We start from the raw sequence: 13084 nt of genomic DNA, 5'->3' as shown, positions 1-13084 counted from the left end.
TAATTTATTTGGTGGTTGTGCTTTTTTTATGCTGAAAAACCTTTGACATAAAGTTACAGTAACTTGACTACTAGTGTTTATTATTACAAAGCATATTTAGAAAAAATCTATGTTTTGCTTTCTACTTAAATAACAAAGTTGATTTGTAATTAAAATATAGCAATTACATCCTTTTTTTTCAACACTGATATGTTTTTGTTTTCCTTCAGTATCTGACATTGAAGGTGCTGATGGGTTGCAGCTCAGAAAGGAACATGCGCTCAAGATATTTGCTTACATCAATTCCTGGACACAAAGGTATTTTTTTGATGAGTTTGAATGCTGATGATAATGAATCTCAACTGTACATTTCTCTTCATATAGAACATAATGTACTGTGAACTAGAGCTCTTGTTTACTAGAACATCATAAGAATCTATTTTCAATTGAAGACGCTCCACTTAAATGATATTAAAAGGCTTTTACTTTCTACATAGCACCAGAAGTTTTAGATGATTCCATCACTGTATCTGCGCTAAAAGTAGGGAATAATGAATATTATGTCTGAACCAATGAAAAAAAAATCTATATTCAAAATGCATATTCTTCAACTCCTGTAGCTCAAGGCCGTGTTTGTACTCCCTCAAGAGAGGCAGCACACTCTGCCTGTCATAGTTCTGAGTTCTTTTTCTCTTTTTTTCTTCACAAGCTATTGTTTAAGTCAGGTTTCTAGATTAAATGCAGTACTTTGTTGGAGTGTTTTTTTAATCTCTTCTTGATGTTTTCTTGCCCTTCCTCCTTTCTGCTTATTTTTTAGTAATGGAATGTGCAATTTTTACATTACTGTAGTAGCTGAGAATTATATTTATGGACTGAGGTCTGTTGTGCTGCATGCAACAGAGAAAGGCCTCTACTGGAAGACAGCTCCAGTTCTTATAGCAGTTGCATCATTTAGCAGAGTTTGAGAGAGTGATGAGTCTTAATTCAAATACACTGTTACAAGCACATGACTTTTAATTTTTGTTTTCATTGAAGCCCCCCTGCTTATTGATTGCTTTTTTTTTTTTCCTCTACATTCTCCAGGATTTAGATCCTTTTAGGGGACTGTCATTCACTTTTTGTTTGGAATGAGGAGATTGCTTTATTTGCATGGAAGAAGCAAACGTTCCTGTACAATAGGTTCTAGGGTACCTGTCTTGGGCGTTCGTGCACCCAGAACGTCTTTGGCATATCTAGTTATCCTTCTCACAACTAATGCCATAATACAGGGGTTTCTAATTTGATAAGTGGATTGACTTTCTTATTTTATTGATAGAGGAACAGTACGTAGTTTTCCCCTTGTTATTTTCAGTCTACGGTGTATTGGTGGATATTCAGAGGAATAATCTCTGAGTCTATACAGTGAAGTAATGAAGACACTCAATATTGTTTTTTCCCATATGGGTAAAGGGTACTAATATGCATGAGGTTTCTATCCAAATGCAGATAAAGGACATGAGTTTAAATACTCAGTACTAATTAGAAATTATTTTGCTGCCCTGTTGATTTAAAAAACAAAATAAAAGAAAAATAGTTCTTACACAGCTAACAAGCATGCCGGGTGGTTTAGTGCAGCAATATTGCTAGAGAAATCCAGGTGAAGAAAGGGATTCAGGAACATATTCAAGAACACTATATTTCGTTACCAGTTCAATGACTTTACCTCTAAGATACCTTATGTATATTTTAAACTGAAATAATTGGTTGTTTACAGGGTTTAAGAAAGCCTTTGTGACTCCAACTTGCTGCTAGGAAGCATCAGTTTCATTTAGACTTCTTGCTTTAATGGCTGTCATGTATTCTGTTGTTTGAAATGTCTTAATGTGCAGAGTCCTTTTGGTTAGTCACCTATGTATTAGAATTTGTCCTTTCTTTCCCTTTATTAACTCAACAGAGTCTAGTCTTACTGAGTTTGTCATTCTAGCTGTTTTGATTTTAGCTACTTCAGGAATTTATTTTTATTTTTTTCTCTTTTCTTACAGACAATGTCTGTGCTGTTTCAAGGAGTATAAACATTTGGAGATCTTTAACCAAGTAGTATGTGCGCTTATTAACTTAGTGATTGCCCAAGTTCAAGCTCTGCGGGACCAGCTCTGTAAACATTGCACTATTAATATAGATTCAACATGGCAAGATCAGAGTAATCATGCTGATGAGCCTTTGAATGTAGAAAGAGAGCCTCATGAAGAAGAAAATGGAGAACGGCAAAAATCTATAGAAAAAAAATTAGATTCTGCAAGAACTTGTGTCCTGACAGAGGAGGAGTCTGCAAAGAACACTGATGCTTTTAGCTTATGGAGCACTGATGAGAAGGAAAAGTTGTTGCTGTGTGTGGCAAAAATCTTTCAGATTCAGTTTCCTCTGTACACTGCTTATAAGCATAATACTCATCCCACAATAGAGGTATATCTTATCTTTATGTGTATATTTTTACTTTTGTGAAAGATTATTTGTTCTCACTAGACTGTGTTTGGTGATAGTTGCTTTCATACAGGATGGGCAAATTCAGCTCTCCTGTTGACTTCAGTAGATCTTTTCAGAGAAACTTTTAAAATGACACATACTCTTACACTTTCTTTAAAATATGCTTAATTGTTATAGGTAATATATTGATAAGTGTTGGATGGAACTATACACTGAATTATTGTACTGTTTAAATAACAGGAAGGCAAAAAGGGGACTGTAGCGAAGCCTTTCTTCCAGAAGGTAACCCATTAATAGTTTACTAATTTCTTTTCATTACAATCTATGGCTCTAGAAGCAAAGATTCATAAACTGAACCTTGTGCAAGACCAGACTTTCTTATTAGAACAGCTGTTTAATTGATGGGGATAACTGTTTTCAACGCAAGTAGCTTTGTTCTGCGAGTGATTTTCTGTGATACTTGTTATGCCTACCACTCACACTTTCAATAATGCATTCTGAAAACAAAACAACAAAAAACAAAAACCAGGTTCAAAGCTCCTATAAATAGTTATCTTAGAAACCATGAGTTAAATATTATAGTGTTAACATTTCCTAGTTGAAACAATGTAGTCCATGGAAAGCTTGCTTTTTGTTTCAACTTGTGATGGCCTCTTAACATATAAACAGCTTACAAAATCTGTAAACAAAGAAGAGCTATATAAAGAAAACTTATATCCAACAAACTTCAGAGTAAGAGTGGAGAATGAAACTACAGTTAACTCAGTTTTTTATCGTGTAATTTCAGTTTCAGAGCTCCATTGGAGCTATGAGTAGTTGAGCTTGCATTTTAAACTTCACTTCAAATTGAAAAGATGTCATCATGCATCACTTCTTATGTATGCTAGTGGGATTAGTTCTTGTTGAAGGGATCCTGCCACATCTGACAATAAATCTAGTTTAAAATATTGTAGGCTAAGATGGGCAACAGCAGTTCTTTTGGGTGGGCTGAATTTTGTTCTTCTGTCTTCTGCCAAAACACATGGGCATAATTTAAAGTGGGTAGTTTCACAAATATGTATATAGAAAAATGACACAAAGCTTAGGATTTGGGGATTTCAGGTTTCCCATCGTTCATTTTGGTTTGCCTTTTAAGCTTTAAACATACATAAATCTGTAGTTCTGCCTCTATAAGTAGAAACTGAAGAGGGCTGATGTATCTTGTCAGTTTAAAAAGAAAAAAAAGAAAATCAATGCCTGCTTAAGTGATTTAGCTTTTGTACTCCTCTGGGACGCCTACTGAAACTAGTTCCATAGGAATATGCAATGAACAATTCTGGAACAGGTTTTCTAGGTATAAACACGCTTCTTTTAAATGACATCTTCATGTATTTTTTTTCTTCTCTTTCAATTTCACTTCCAAATGATAAAAAGAAAATATCAAAGTGCTTGGTGAGATTTCTTTTCCACTTGATGTGCAACCATAAAATGATTGGCCACAGATATGCAGTAGATTGCTGCATTGTGAGTGACTATAGAGAGTGTATGTGGTGCATTGATCATTTGAATTACTGAATATGTTCATTCATTAGCTATGCTAAAAATACATAACTTGTGAGGGAAAAGTGTTTTTTCCCTTTCTGCTAGACTTTTGTGTGCCCAGGTATGGATTAGGGAGGTATGCTAGCTTGCCATGCTTGTTATGTACATTATTCCTCTTTTCTATTGGGGTGGTTTTTATTTATTTAAAAGGTCCCACCATCCACCATCAATCTTCTTTATTTTTCTTTACAAAATGAGATATTCTATATTTAAGAAGTCCTAGGGTACTGTTATTCTAAAGTAGTAATGATAGCTATTTTAATGTCAAAACTTTTTGCTACTATAACTCATTTCCTGAGTTTTAGAATTTAATTTTGGATTTCAGTGTAGAGCACATCTTAGTTGAATTGGGACAAATTATTAGTCCCAGTAATGGGAGCACTTCTTGTTTTAAATCAGTCTTGGAATCAAAATAACAAAAAATACCTGTTCTAAAAGTACCATCAATACTTGTAAGCTAAATAGATTCCTGGGCAGACCAAATCCACCAAGCATTGGTGTGAAAAGCCAGTGTAGCTCTCCCTCCCCCTCTGAGCATTTCCTCTGCCTTGGAAAAAGAGAAAATTTCTGATGGAAAAATAGACTATGCTCTCCACTTCAGAAATTCCTTGTTCCAGATTGTTGAGTTGAACTTGTACAGTTTGAGTCATCAAGTCCAATGAGGTTACACTTTGCCTAGAAATGACTGACTAGGCTGTCATTTAAACACTTCCACTGCAAGGTTTTCACATGGTGTTATCTTCTGGTAATGAGTAGTGGTCAATATTTACCATTAGTCTTTGCATACACAACCAAAATCTTTTTTTCTTAATGATAGCAAACATCATACCAGTCTTGAAGTCTAATCCAGGTGCCATTTTACACTTGACCATCTAGTGGAGAAGAACTTTCATATGAAATCAGCAAATTTTTCCTATTTTAGAGGCCCAAGTTTGATTAAATAAATAGGAACAAAAAAAAACGAGAAAAGGATTATCAGCCCCTCTGTGAGCCTATGGACTCTGTCCTTAAATAGTACCACCTAAGAGTTATTTTTGTCAGTTACACATTTATGACACTTCTGAAGAAAGTGAAGAGCTTGTGAAATGAGAACTGAAGACTGGTTGGTAGCCAGAAGGACTGCATGTTAGCACCAGAAGCTTCCTTAAACAATTAACTTCTGACAGCAAAGTGAACGTGACTTTGCAGAGGGCAGAAATGTGCTGGGTATGAGGACAGTGAAAGTATGTTACATGGAAGTAAATTGAGCTTATGTTACCTGAGAACTGACGAGTATATAGTCTTGACCTGCATAGAATGAATATGGATCTGTATAGACAGGTGTGCCTCAGCTTTTCTTAAACTGATCAGAAACATAAGGAAAAATGTCTTTCTACTAAGTTTGTGCGTTCAGAAGAGCACACAACTGGTTGTAGTCCTTTAGAGGACAGCTCATCTCAAGGCATGAATACTGAAGAATAAAGCTGTGAAGATTAGTCTGGAAACACACTGTTTATTCCTGTTGGAGTCTAGCATTATTTTTGGTGCCCAGAGAGATCTTTCTATTTTTTAAATGGTAAAAAATAGACACACTCAGTATTTTCATAAATATGCTTGTGTTTTTGACCATTTAATATATTTTAAGAGATCTTGCGTACAGAATAGTTCAAAACTGTATGCTCTGTTATTCAGTTTATACTTACCTTATGCAGCAGGTTTAATGGACAATTCCGAGGGGAAAAAAGGTTTTAAATATGGAGGCTCTTAAAATCCTGTAAAGAAAGAAGCAAAAAGATAAAATGCACTCCTGAACTTTGCACTGTCTTAAAATTCCTCCAGACAGGAATGAATAATGAGTCTTAATGGAGTAAGCCAACTGTTCAGCAGTTCTTAAAAGAAGATGAAATGAAAGAGGAAAAAATCAGTCATTTGGGTGTCTGTAGTCCTCTGATTCTTTGGAATGTTGCCATCTATGCTTCTGTTTTTCAAGTAAATCTTTCTTTGGAAGATACTCCTAATTAAGTACCCTCCACCCCAAACTGTGTCTGTGACAGACTTCAGTTAGCATATTTCATCTGGAGTGGTGGTTTTTAATACCAGATTAGATTCCCATGAGGAATTCTCTTACTCCTTATAAAGGTGATCTTAAGGATTTCTTGGTCCCTGACTGTTCTGTTTCACATCTGCAAGTACAGAAGTCACATTTCCAGACTCAGTCTCTCAACCGTGACACTTTCAGTAAGCGCTCGCACAGCAAACTTCCATGAGTTGACTTCTGTATTCTAAGAACTGTAATTTACCTGACAGTAATTCTTTATTTTATTCAAGAAAACTCATGAAATTTCTCACAGTATTTTTGCGGTTTTCGTGAGCATAGTTTTCGTGAGCATAGCACTGAACACCTTTTCTAGCTACTCGAAAACATACCACCTACTGGCTTCAGAGCTGTTTTAAAAATAGCCGTTAGGGTATCACGAGTTCAGGCATGACTTAGATTTCAGCAGGAGAAAAAGGAAAATAAATGCTTAGATATAACACAAGCATATTGAATAATTCAGAATGTTTGTATCACACTTAATCCCTCCAAAATCACTTGCCTCTGGCATCCTGTGCTATAGTGTTCAGAAGCTTGTTCCTACAGAGGTATTTGAAATGTATTCAGGAAACTTCATTATAAAATTAACTTTATCTTAAACTTGCATTTGAACTGTGCATATGAGAACTGGGTGTTTGGTACAGAGGGATGGGAAGAAGAAGAATGTGTGCTGTAACTACTTGCAAGTATCCATGGCAATGTTGTGGTTTTACAGTCACATTTTATGATAGTTTGAGTGCCCTTTTGCTCCCAGCCACATGCAAGATACACACAGTATGCACAACAACCCTAATAAAGAAAATTCCTGCTTTATGCTGCCCAACAAGTAGGTGTTGTGAACATGAAAGAGAAAAGTTATTTTTCCAAACTCTTTTCAGTTTAGTACTTCTGGAAAACATGTTTCTCATCATAGCAGATAGCTAACAAATTGATAAGGTGATATTATTCTTTCTTCCTCTTAAATTAGCTTTATCCTGTAAATAACATTAGGCACTAATTTTATCTGAGATGTTTCATTATATGTAAAATAATATAGTAGTTGAAGTTAAGGAATTACATGCAGCCACTGCACCAGGCTGTATCCCCCTTTGCAGTATTTCTGTTGAAAAATTGCTGTCTTGAGGGTGAAAGGGAGGGTGGGTAGGTGGGGGGTGAAGAATGATCTTGTGATCCCAGCCATTGAGAGCCAGTGTTGAGATGTTATCCTAAATGTGTATTTGTGTACTTACAAATGCATTTTAACAATAGTAAACTTATAAATAAGAAAAATATGTTTTGAAGTGTGAAAGTGGAGCAAAGCTTTAGCTTCTGGCTTCCTCTAATCTAGGTTTTTGCTTTTTCTGTTAATTGACTATAATACCTGTTAATGGTCAGTAGTGTTTTGTTCTACAAAGAAATTTTTATTGCTTCTATTAGTTAATTTTTTTTTCCTTTTAAACAGGATATTTCTGCTCAAGAAAGCAATATACTAGGAGCATTCTGTGACATGAATGTAAGTTGTCCATTTTTAAATAGGTACATATCTCCTAGAAACTTAAAATAGCTACATTGCTTCCTCTGTATGGATTTGTGTTATGATATTGTTATTTTATTTTGCATTTCCTGTGTATCTGAATGGATCCAGCACTGATAGTTCGTATTCTTCTCCTTTTTTATTTTTTCTCTAGGATGTAGAAGTACCATTGCACTTGCTTCGCTATGTTTGTCTGTTTTGTGGAAAAAATGGCCTTTCCCTCATGAAGGATTGTTTTGAATACGGAACCCCTGAGACACTGCCATTTCTTATAGCACATGCATTTATCACAGTGGTATCTAATGTAAGTAGTGTCTTGACATTATTTTTATGTTAAACGCAGCATAAGAAGTAAAAGGACTGAAGTCTGGAAAAACTGTAGGAGCAGGGAAGGAAGAAAAGCCTTGCAAAGTTGTCCTTGTTGGGAATGCTCCACTGAGGCAGCATTTCACCATCCAAATGCTATATATCTCCTGTAGGCACGTAATTAATTTTGCAACTTTGGATCGTTTCATCATTCCTAGACATCAGGATTGTAGGAGCCTCAGAAAATACCTGTAAGGACAGTTTCAGATGTCATTTTTGTTCCTGAAGTTGTGTCATGAAAATATTCTAAGCTGTTTTAGGCTATATTAACTTTTTACCTATTTCCTGTGAGGCACAAGGGATTTTCCTTTCGGTTTCCTGTGATTTTATATCATTATACACATTTGCAGTTTAGAGAGAGCTGTGTTTTATTTTCAGTTAGTTTTAGAATCAATATCCTTCTTGGTTTCATTTTTGGAATAATAGCAATTTTTTACTAGAAGAATTATGAATGGATTTTAGTGGAGATTCAGAGGAGATCAGTAATAGAAATTAAAACTTCTTTCTGAAGAAGGACATAAGAAGAGTTAGCATAATGTGAATGTGAAGTCATGTCCTGTCCCATTACATACGGATGTAAAGGAAATAAATAGCTTTTTATGCCTTGTACAAAGTGAGGTTAACATCATTTTCATATTGGCTCATTGCAGTATTAAATGTTTAAAATCAGATCCTTGCTTCCACACATCTTTGCTCCCTCCTTGTTCCGTTCCTGACCAGCCAGGATGATGTTTGCATTGAGGGAACTAATCACTGAAGTAAAGCCAGCGTTGGTGATCATATCACTTCTTCCTGATCGTTTTAGCGTAATGGTTCTTTACTTGTAGGTCAGAGAACAAATGAGTAAGGCCATGATGTGCTCAGTATTTGTAATCCTAGACAGGAGGACTGCTGCAGCACCTCTTTATGTTATACTGTAAAGTTAGGTTTTTTGGCCCTTTCTGTAGGATCTGATGAGCTTTCAGGTGATAACCTGATGGGCTTTTTTAATCTCTGGCTGTTGTTGGCACAACCTGCTGGTATCTCTTGCTCCAGTATATCAGCTGAGTTTCTCCTGTGATGTCCTAACTCAATTAAGTTAAAACGAGCAGAGAGACAAAGTAGGAAGTTGAACTGTTGTAGCTGATTTTCATGTTCTAAATGAAATAGATTCTGATACAAATAGATTCTGATATAAATTTGTGAGCAGACCAATTGTTATGTGGTACCCTTGTGCAAAGCAGGAACTAGTTTATGTTAACCGTTAAATACATTTTCACAGTAGCACCAACTCTCGAGAGTTGGTCTTTCAATAGCCGTTATTTTAAAGATTATTAGAGGTAGTAATGATGGAATTATTTAAAATCTTTGGGACAAATGAGTTGTTGAGCTACTACCTTAAATGTTTCAAAAAATATTTCAAAGTAAGTCCGTAGTGTAGATGGACTAATCACTTCTCATTAAAATGTTAGGCTTAGTAAGCTCCAGGAAGTGAAATAGATGAAGTTGGAAACAGTAAACCAAAGTCAAATCAATCATCTACTAACAAGCAGTAACATTCAACTTGGAAAGCACTTGCACTGCTTCTTCCACAAAGAATGCTGTATGTCTCATCAAGTGTACTGTAAAGGCTCATTTAAGAGAAGACCACTAGCACAAATCAGTAAATTGTTCAGGGCAATGGAGCTACTTGTTTATTATTAGTGGTGTTTCCTTTGTATAGAGGACAGAAAAATTATTGAAAAGATGTTTGCTTGAATTTTTTTATAGAGCAAATCTAGTTTGAGTAAATGCCTTCATCAGACAAGTTTATGTTTGTAATAAAGCCAGCAAATGTAATATAACACAATTTGCATCACCCAGGGAGTTGTCTAGTTGGCAGGCTTGGTTTTTCTCCAACTTGCTGCTCTGCAAGATGCTTTCTTAGCAACATGTATTGTGGTAGGACTGTTCCTTCTTAAGAGTATTTCTTTGCTCTCTTTTTTAGTCATATATTTGTTTCCACCTTTCTTCCCATATTTCATATTCTGTGGTATTTGCTCAGCTTAACTACCTGACATTATGTTGGTCTCTTTAAAGAACTAACAGATGCAGAGAAATCCATGACCTCCAGCTTGTTCTGTGGAGGGTGTAAACATCCCTGGAAAAGCCTGTCATTGCTTCATTCTGAACTATTTCAATTTTTGATGTTGTGGAGGAATTGCTGCCCTCTCAGTGGAGAAGAATTAATAGGAATAGTCTGATAATTTCAAAAATGTTTGTTAAATTTTACTGTGTGAATCGTCATAAGTCAGAAGTACAAACTGTTGAGAGAGACATTGTTTTAGAAATGAATTACGTTATAAAAAACAAGTGATAAAAAAGAAAGAACCTCTGAAGCTCGAGGATAGAACAGTTGCAATAAATATTGTATCTTAAAAGCAGGTGGAAGCTTAACAGGTGGAGTCTAATGAAAGTTGTGGATTTATAAAAATTTCTGTCAATTTTTATATGTTATTTTATATTTATGTCATTTTATTTAATTTAGTATATTTAGGTTTGATTTCATGATGAAAATTACGTTTTCCTTTGTTAATGTAAAATTATCAATTCAATCCTGAGGATGAAATTCATATGTAATGCAAACATCTGTATGAATGAAATGGCTTGAGAAGTTTGAATTAACATACAGTGAAAAATAGGATAAACAATGAAAGTTATGAAAACAAAATTATAAAACCCTTTACTACTTTTATTCCATAAAAATATTTCCTTGTGGATTGCTTGCTTGCATATGGAAAATGGCAGATTGTTGTGTTCCAAATCAAATTGTTTGAATACAATAGTATCTTTATCATCATGGCAATTCCTTGTCAAAATGTTACTTAATTCTTGTTTCTAGCACAAGAATCTTTTAGTTACACTTTCTATATTTGGCATGCTAGACCCCCTTTTTTTTTTTCCTTCTTGAGACTTCGGGTAGAATCAGAAGTTTATTCCAAATGTGGTGTTTTTTTGCAACGTGACGATTTTGCAGGTTTGTCTTGCAAAAGAGGTTAGTATTGTTATTGTGTACTAACAGTTACAGAGTAAAAAGTAAGTCTGAAAATATTTTTTCCAGAACTGACTCAAAGCTATTTGGCTAATTCCACAAATGTTTAAAATAAATGCTGGCCATACAGTTTTCTTACTGCCTAATATTTTTCTCTTCTAGCCAGAAGAATAATGCAGAATTTTCTGCATTTCATCTTTGAGTGATTGTTGGTGTTAGCTATTCAGAACATAAGTGTGCACTCATGATTAAAATTATGTCAGTAGTAACAGCTGCTAATGTTTCATCTGTGCTAGATCCCTTACCTGGCACGTAGTTGTCTTTCTGTAACAGGTTTAACAGGCTCAGCATTCCTTTTTGAAATGCAGATGGAACTTCTAACTTTGCCTGTGTAAGTAGTTTGGTTGGTCCTCTTTTCCTCACAGCAGTGCTAAATAGCTGTTTCAGGGTGTTTTTCTCTGCATACATTTTCTTACTGCATACAGTTTTGCAAAAGTGGTAAAGGCAGTATGGTAAACATGGGAATGCAAATGTGGTAGTAAAAAAAACTGCTCTTAATCACTGGTTATAAAACATAGTTTTATTTTGTAGGGTATATAAATCCTAAGAAGCAAAACATCAATGTAAGTCAAATGATTTTACTTGATTTAGGAGAGATTTGTAAGGAACAAGATTTTTCATGGAGACTTAAAAAAAAAAAAAAAAAGAAGAAGAAAGAAAAAGAAAAGAAAAAAAAAGGAAAAAAATGGAAAAAGAAACCCCACATGGCTGAGCAATGGGTTTTCCTACTGAAGAAACTACAGAAAATTCAGAAATGAGATGTCCAGACAGTATGATACTATTTATACAAAGTTCATATTTTCTGGATGACTAGAAGAAAAAATGCAACTCATGTTTTTAAGTCACATTCTTCAGCTAATGGCTTTGAAAATGAGAAAATTAACAAGTTGTTAAAATTCATGTGAAAACAACAACAAAGCCTTTTTTTAGAATGGGGTCACATATGCAAATGTATCAACAATATTTCATTCTTAACATTCTTATTAAATGTCATTAATGAATTTTTTATCTATTTATGTTTTTGCATTATAGATCAGAATATGGCTACACATCCCTGCTGTCATGCAGCACATTATACCCTTTAGGACTTATGTTATCAGGTAAATTTTTAATTTAAGAATTTGTTCCTGGGAGGGCTTTCTTATAGCACCTATTTATAATTTCAGTTTGCATACTTGTTTGTTGTTCAAGTTATTGCTCTGTTTGTATTATTTCAATGAGGAGAATGAAGGTAATAGTTAGTTAGTTGGGGCAGCTCCTTCTATCTACCTAATTTCAGTATCAATCAGATCAATCTTGGGAATAGCATTTTTGATACAACATTGGGCCCCATTCTGATATGTCATATCAGGACCAATTGTAATTATTTCTCTTACTGTGGTATTTTTATATAACTTCAGTGAAAATTTACACTGAGGTGACACAAGTAGAAGAGTACTAGGTAGTCACTGAAATTTCATCTTCCGAGTTTTAACACTGCTTTGCATTTTTATGTTCTGTATTTCCAGCTGGCATGAACTGAAGTGTGATCAAAAGTCTACTCGCACTTTTCTGTATCTAAATATATCCAGTCTCAATGATTTTCTTTATAAGCTGCCTATCATGAACACTTTAAAATTAAAGTACTTATAAAGATATTTAATTATACAAGCAGTTTATTTTTATTGTCTTTCTTAGGACAATAGAAAAAGAATCTAATGAGTTGCTGATGAAATTATCTGGTGTATGTGTATCTGCCTGGAGGTGGGTGGGGGCTGGTCACTGCTAGTAGCCCAAACTTATTTTTTTCTGCTGCAGACAACATAAAAAGCCACTGCTCTTGCATGTGCCCACAACTTCTCCAAGGCTTTGGGTTTCCTGTATCTGTACTATTAGAAACGTGCTTGCACTGGTCATAGTTTACTTCCCTGTTATCAATAAACATGGCCTTGCAGATTACATTGTCTTAATTGTATGAGTGTAAAAGCACACTTAAAAAATAATAATTACATTGGCAACAAAAACATACATCTAGCAGTGAGGCTCAGAACTATGTTTC

At 34.8% G+C, this 13084-nt stretch overlaps 1 protein-coding gene across 10 annotated transcripts in view; it reads left to right on the top strand.

Annotated features, from left to right (window-relative positions):
- Positions 1-13084, top strand: part of USP34 (ubiquitin specific peptidase 34) — a 131187-nt gene that overhangs the window by 18881 nt on the left and 99222 nt on the right. For 7 of the 10 annotated variants that reach the window (XM_035322418.1, XM_035322424.1, XM_035322421.1 and 4 more), the window contains exons 2-7: positions 210-297; positions 2001-2421; positions 2683-2724; positions 7539-7589; positions 7765-7914; positions 12079-12146. In XM_035322418.1, the coding sequence (XP_035178309.1) occupies positions 210-297; positions 2001-2421; positions 2683-2724; positions 7539-7589; positions 7765-7914; positions 12079-12146 (820 nt within the window). The remainder of the gene's footprint in view (positions 1-209; positions 298-2000; positions 2422-2682; positions 2725-7538; positions 7590-7764; positions 7915-12078; positions 12147-13084) is intronic. The other 3 variants (XM_035322425.1, XM_035322427.1, XM_035322419.1) reach the window with 1 other exon arrangement.

This window comes from Oxyura jamaicensis, chromosome 3, assembly GCF_011077185.1.
Source record: "Oxyura jamaicensis isolate SHBP4307 breed ruddy duck chromosome 3, BPBGC_Ojam_1.0, whole genome shotgun sequence".
Classification (NCBI taxonomy): domain Eukaryota; kingdom Metazoa; phylum Chordata; class Aves; order Anseriformes; family Anatidae; genus Oxyura; species Oxyura jamaicensis.
The sequence above is the reverse complement of the archived record's forward strand: the minus strand, read 5'-3'. Positions and strand labels throughout refer to the sequence as shown.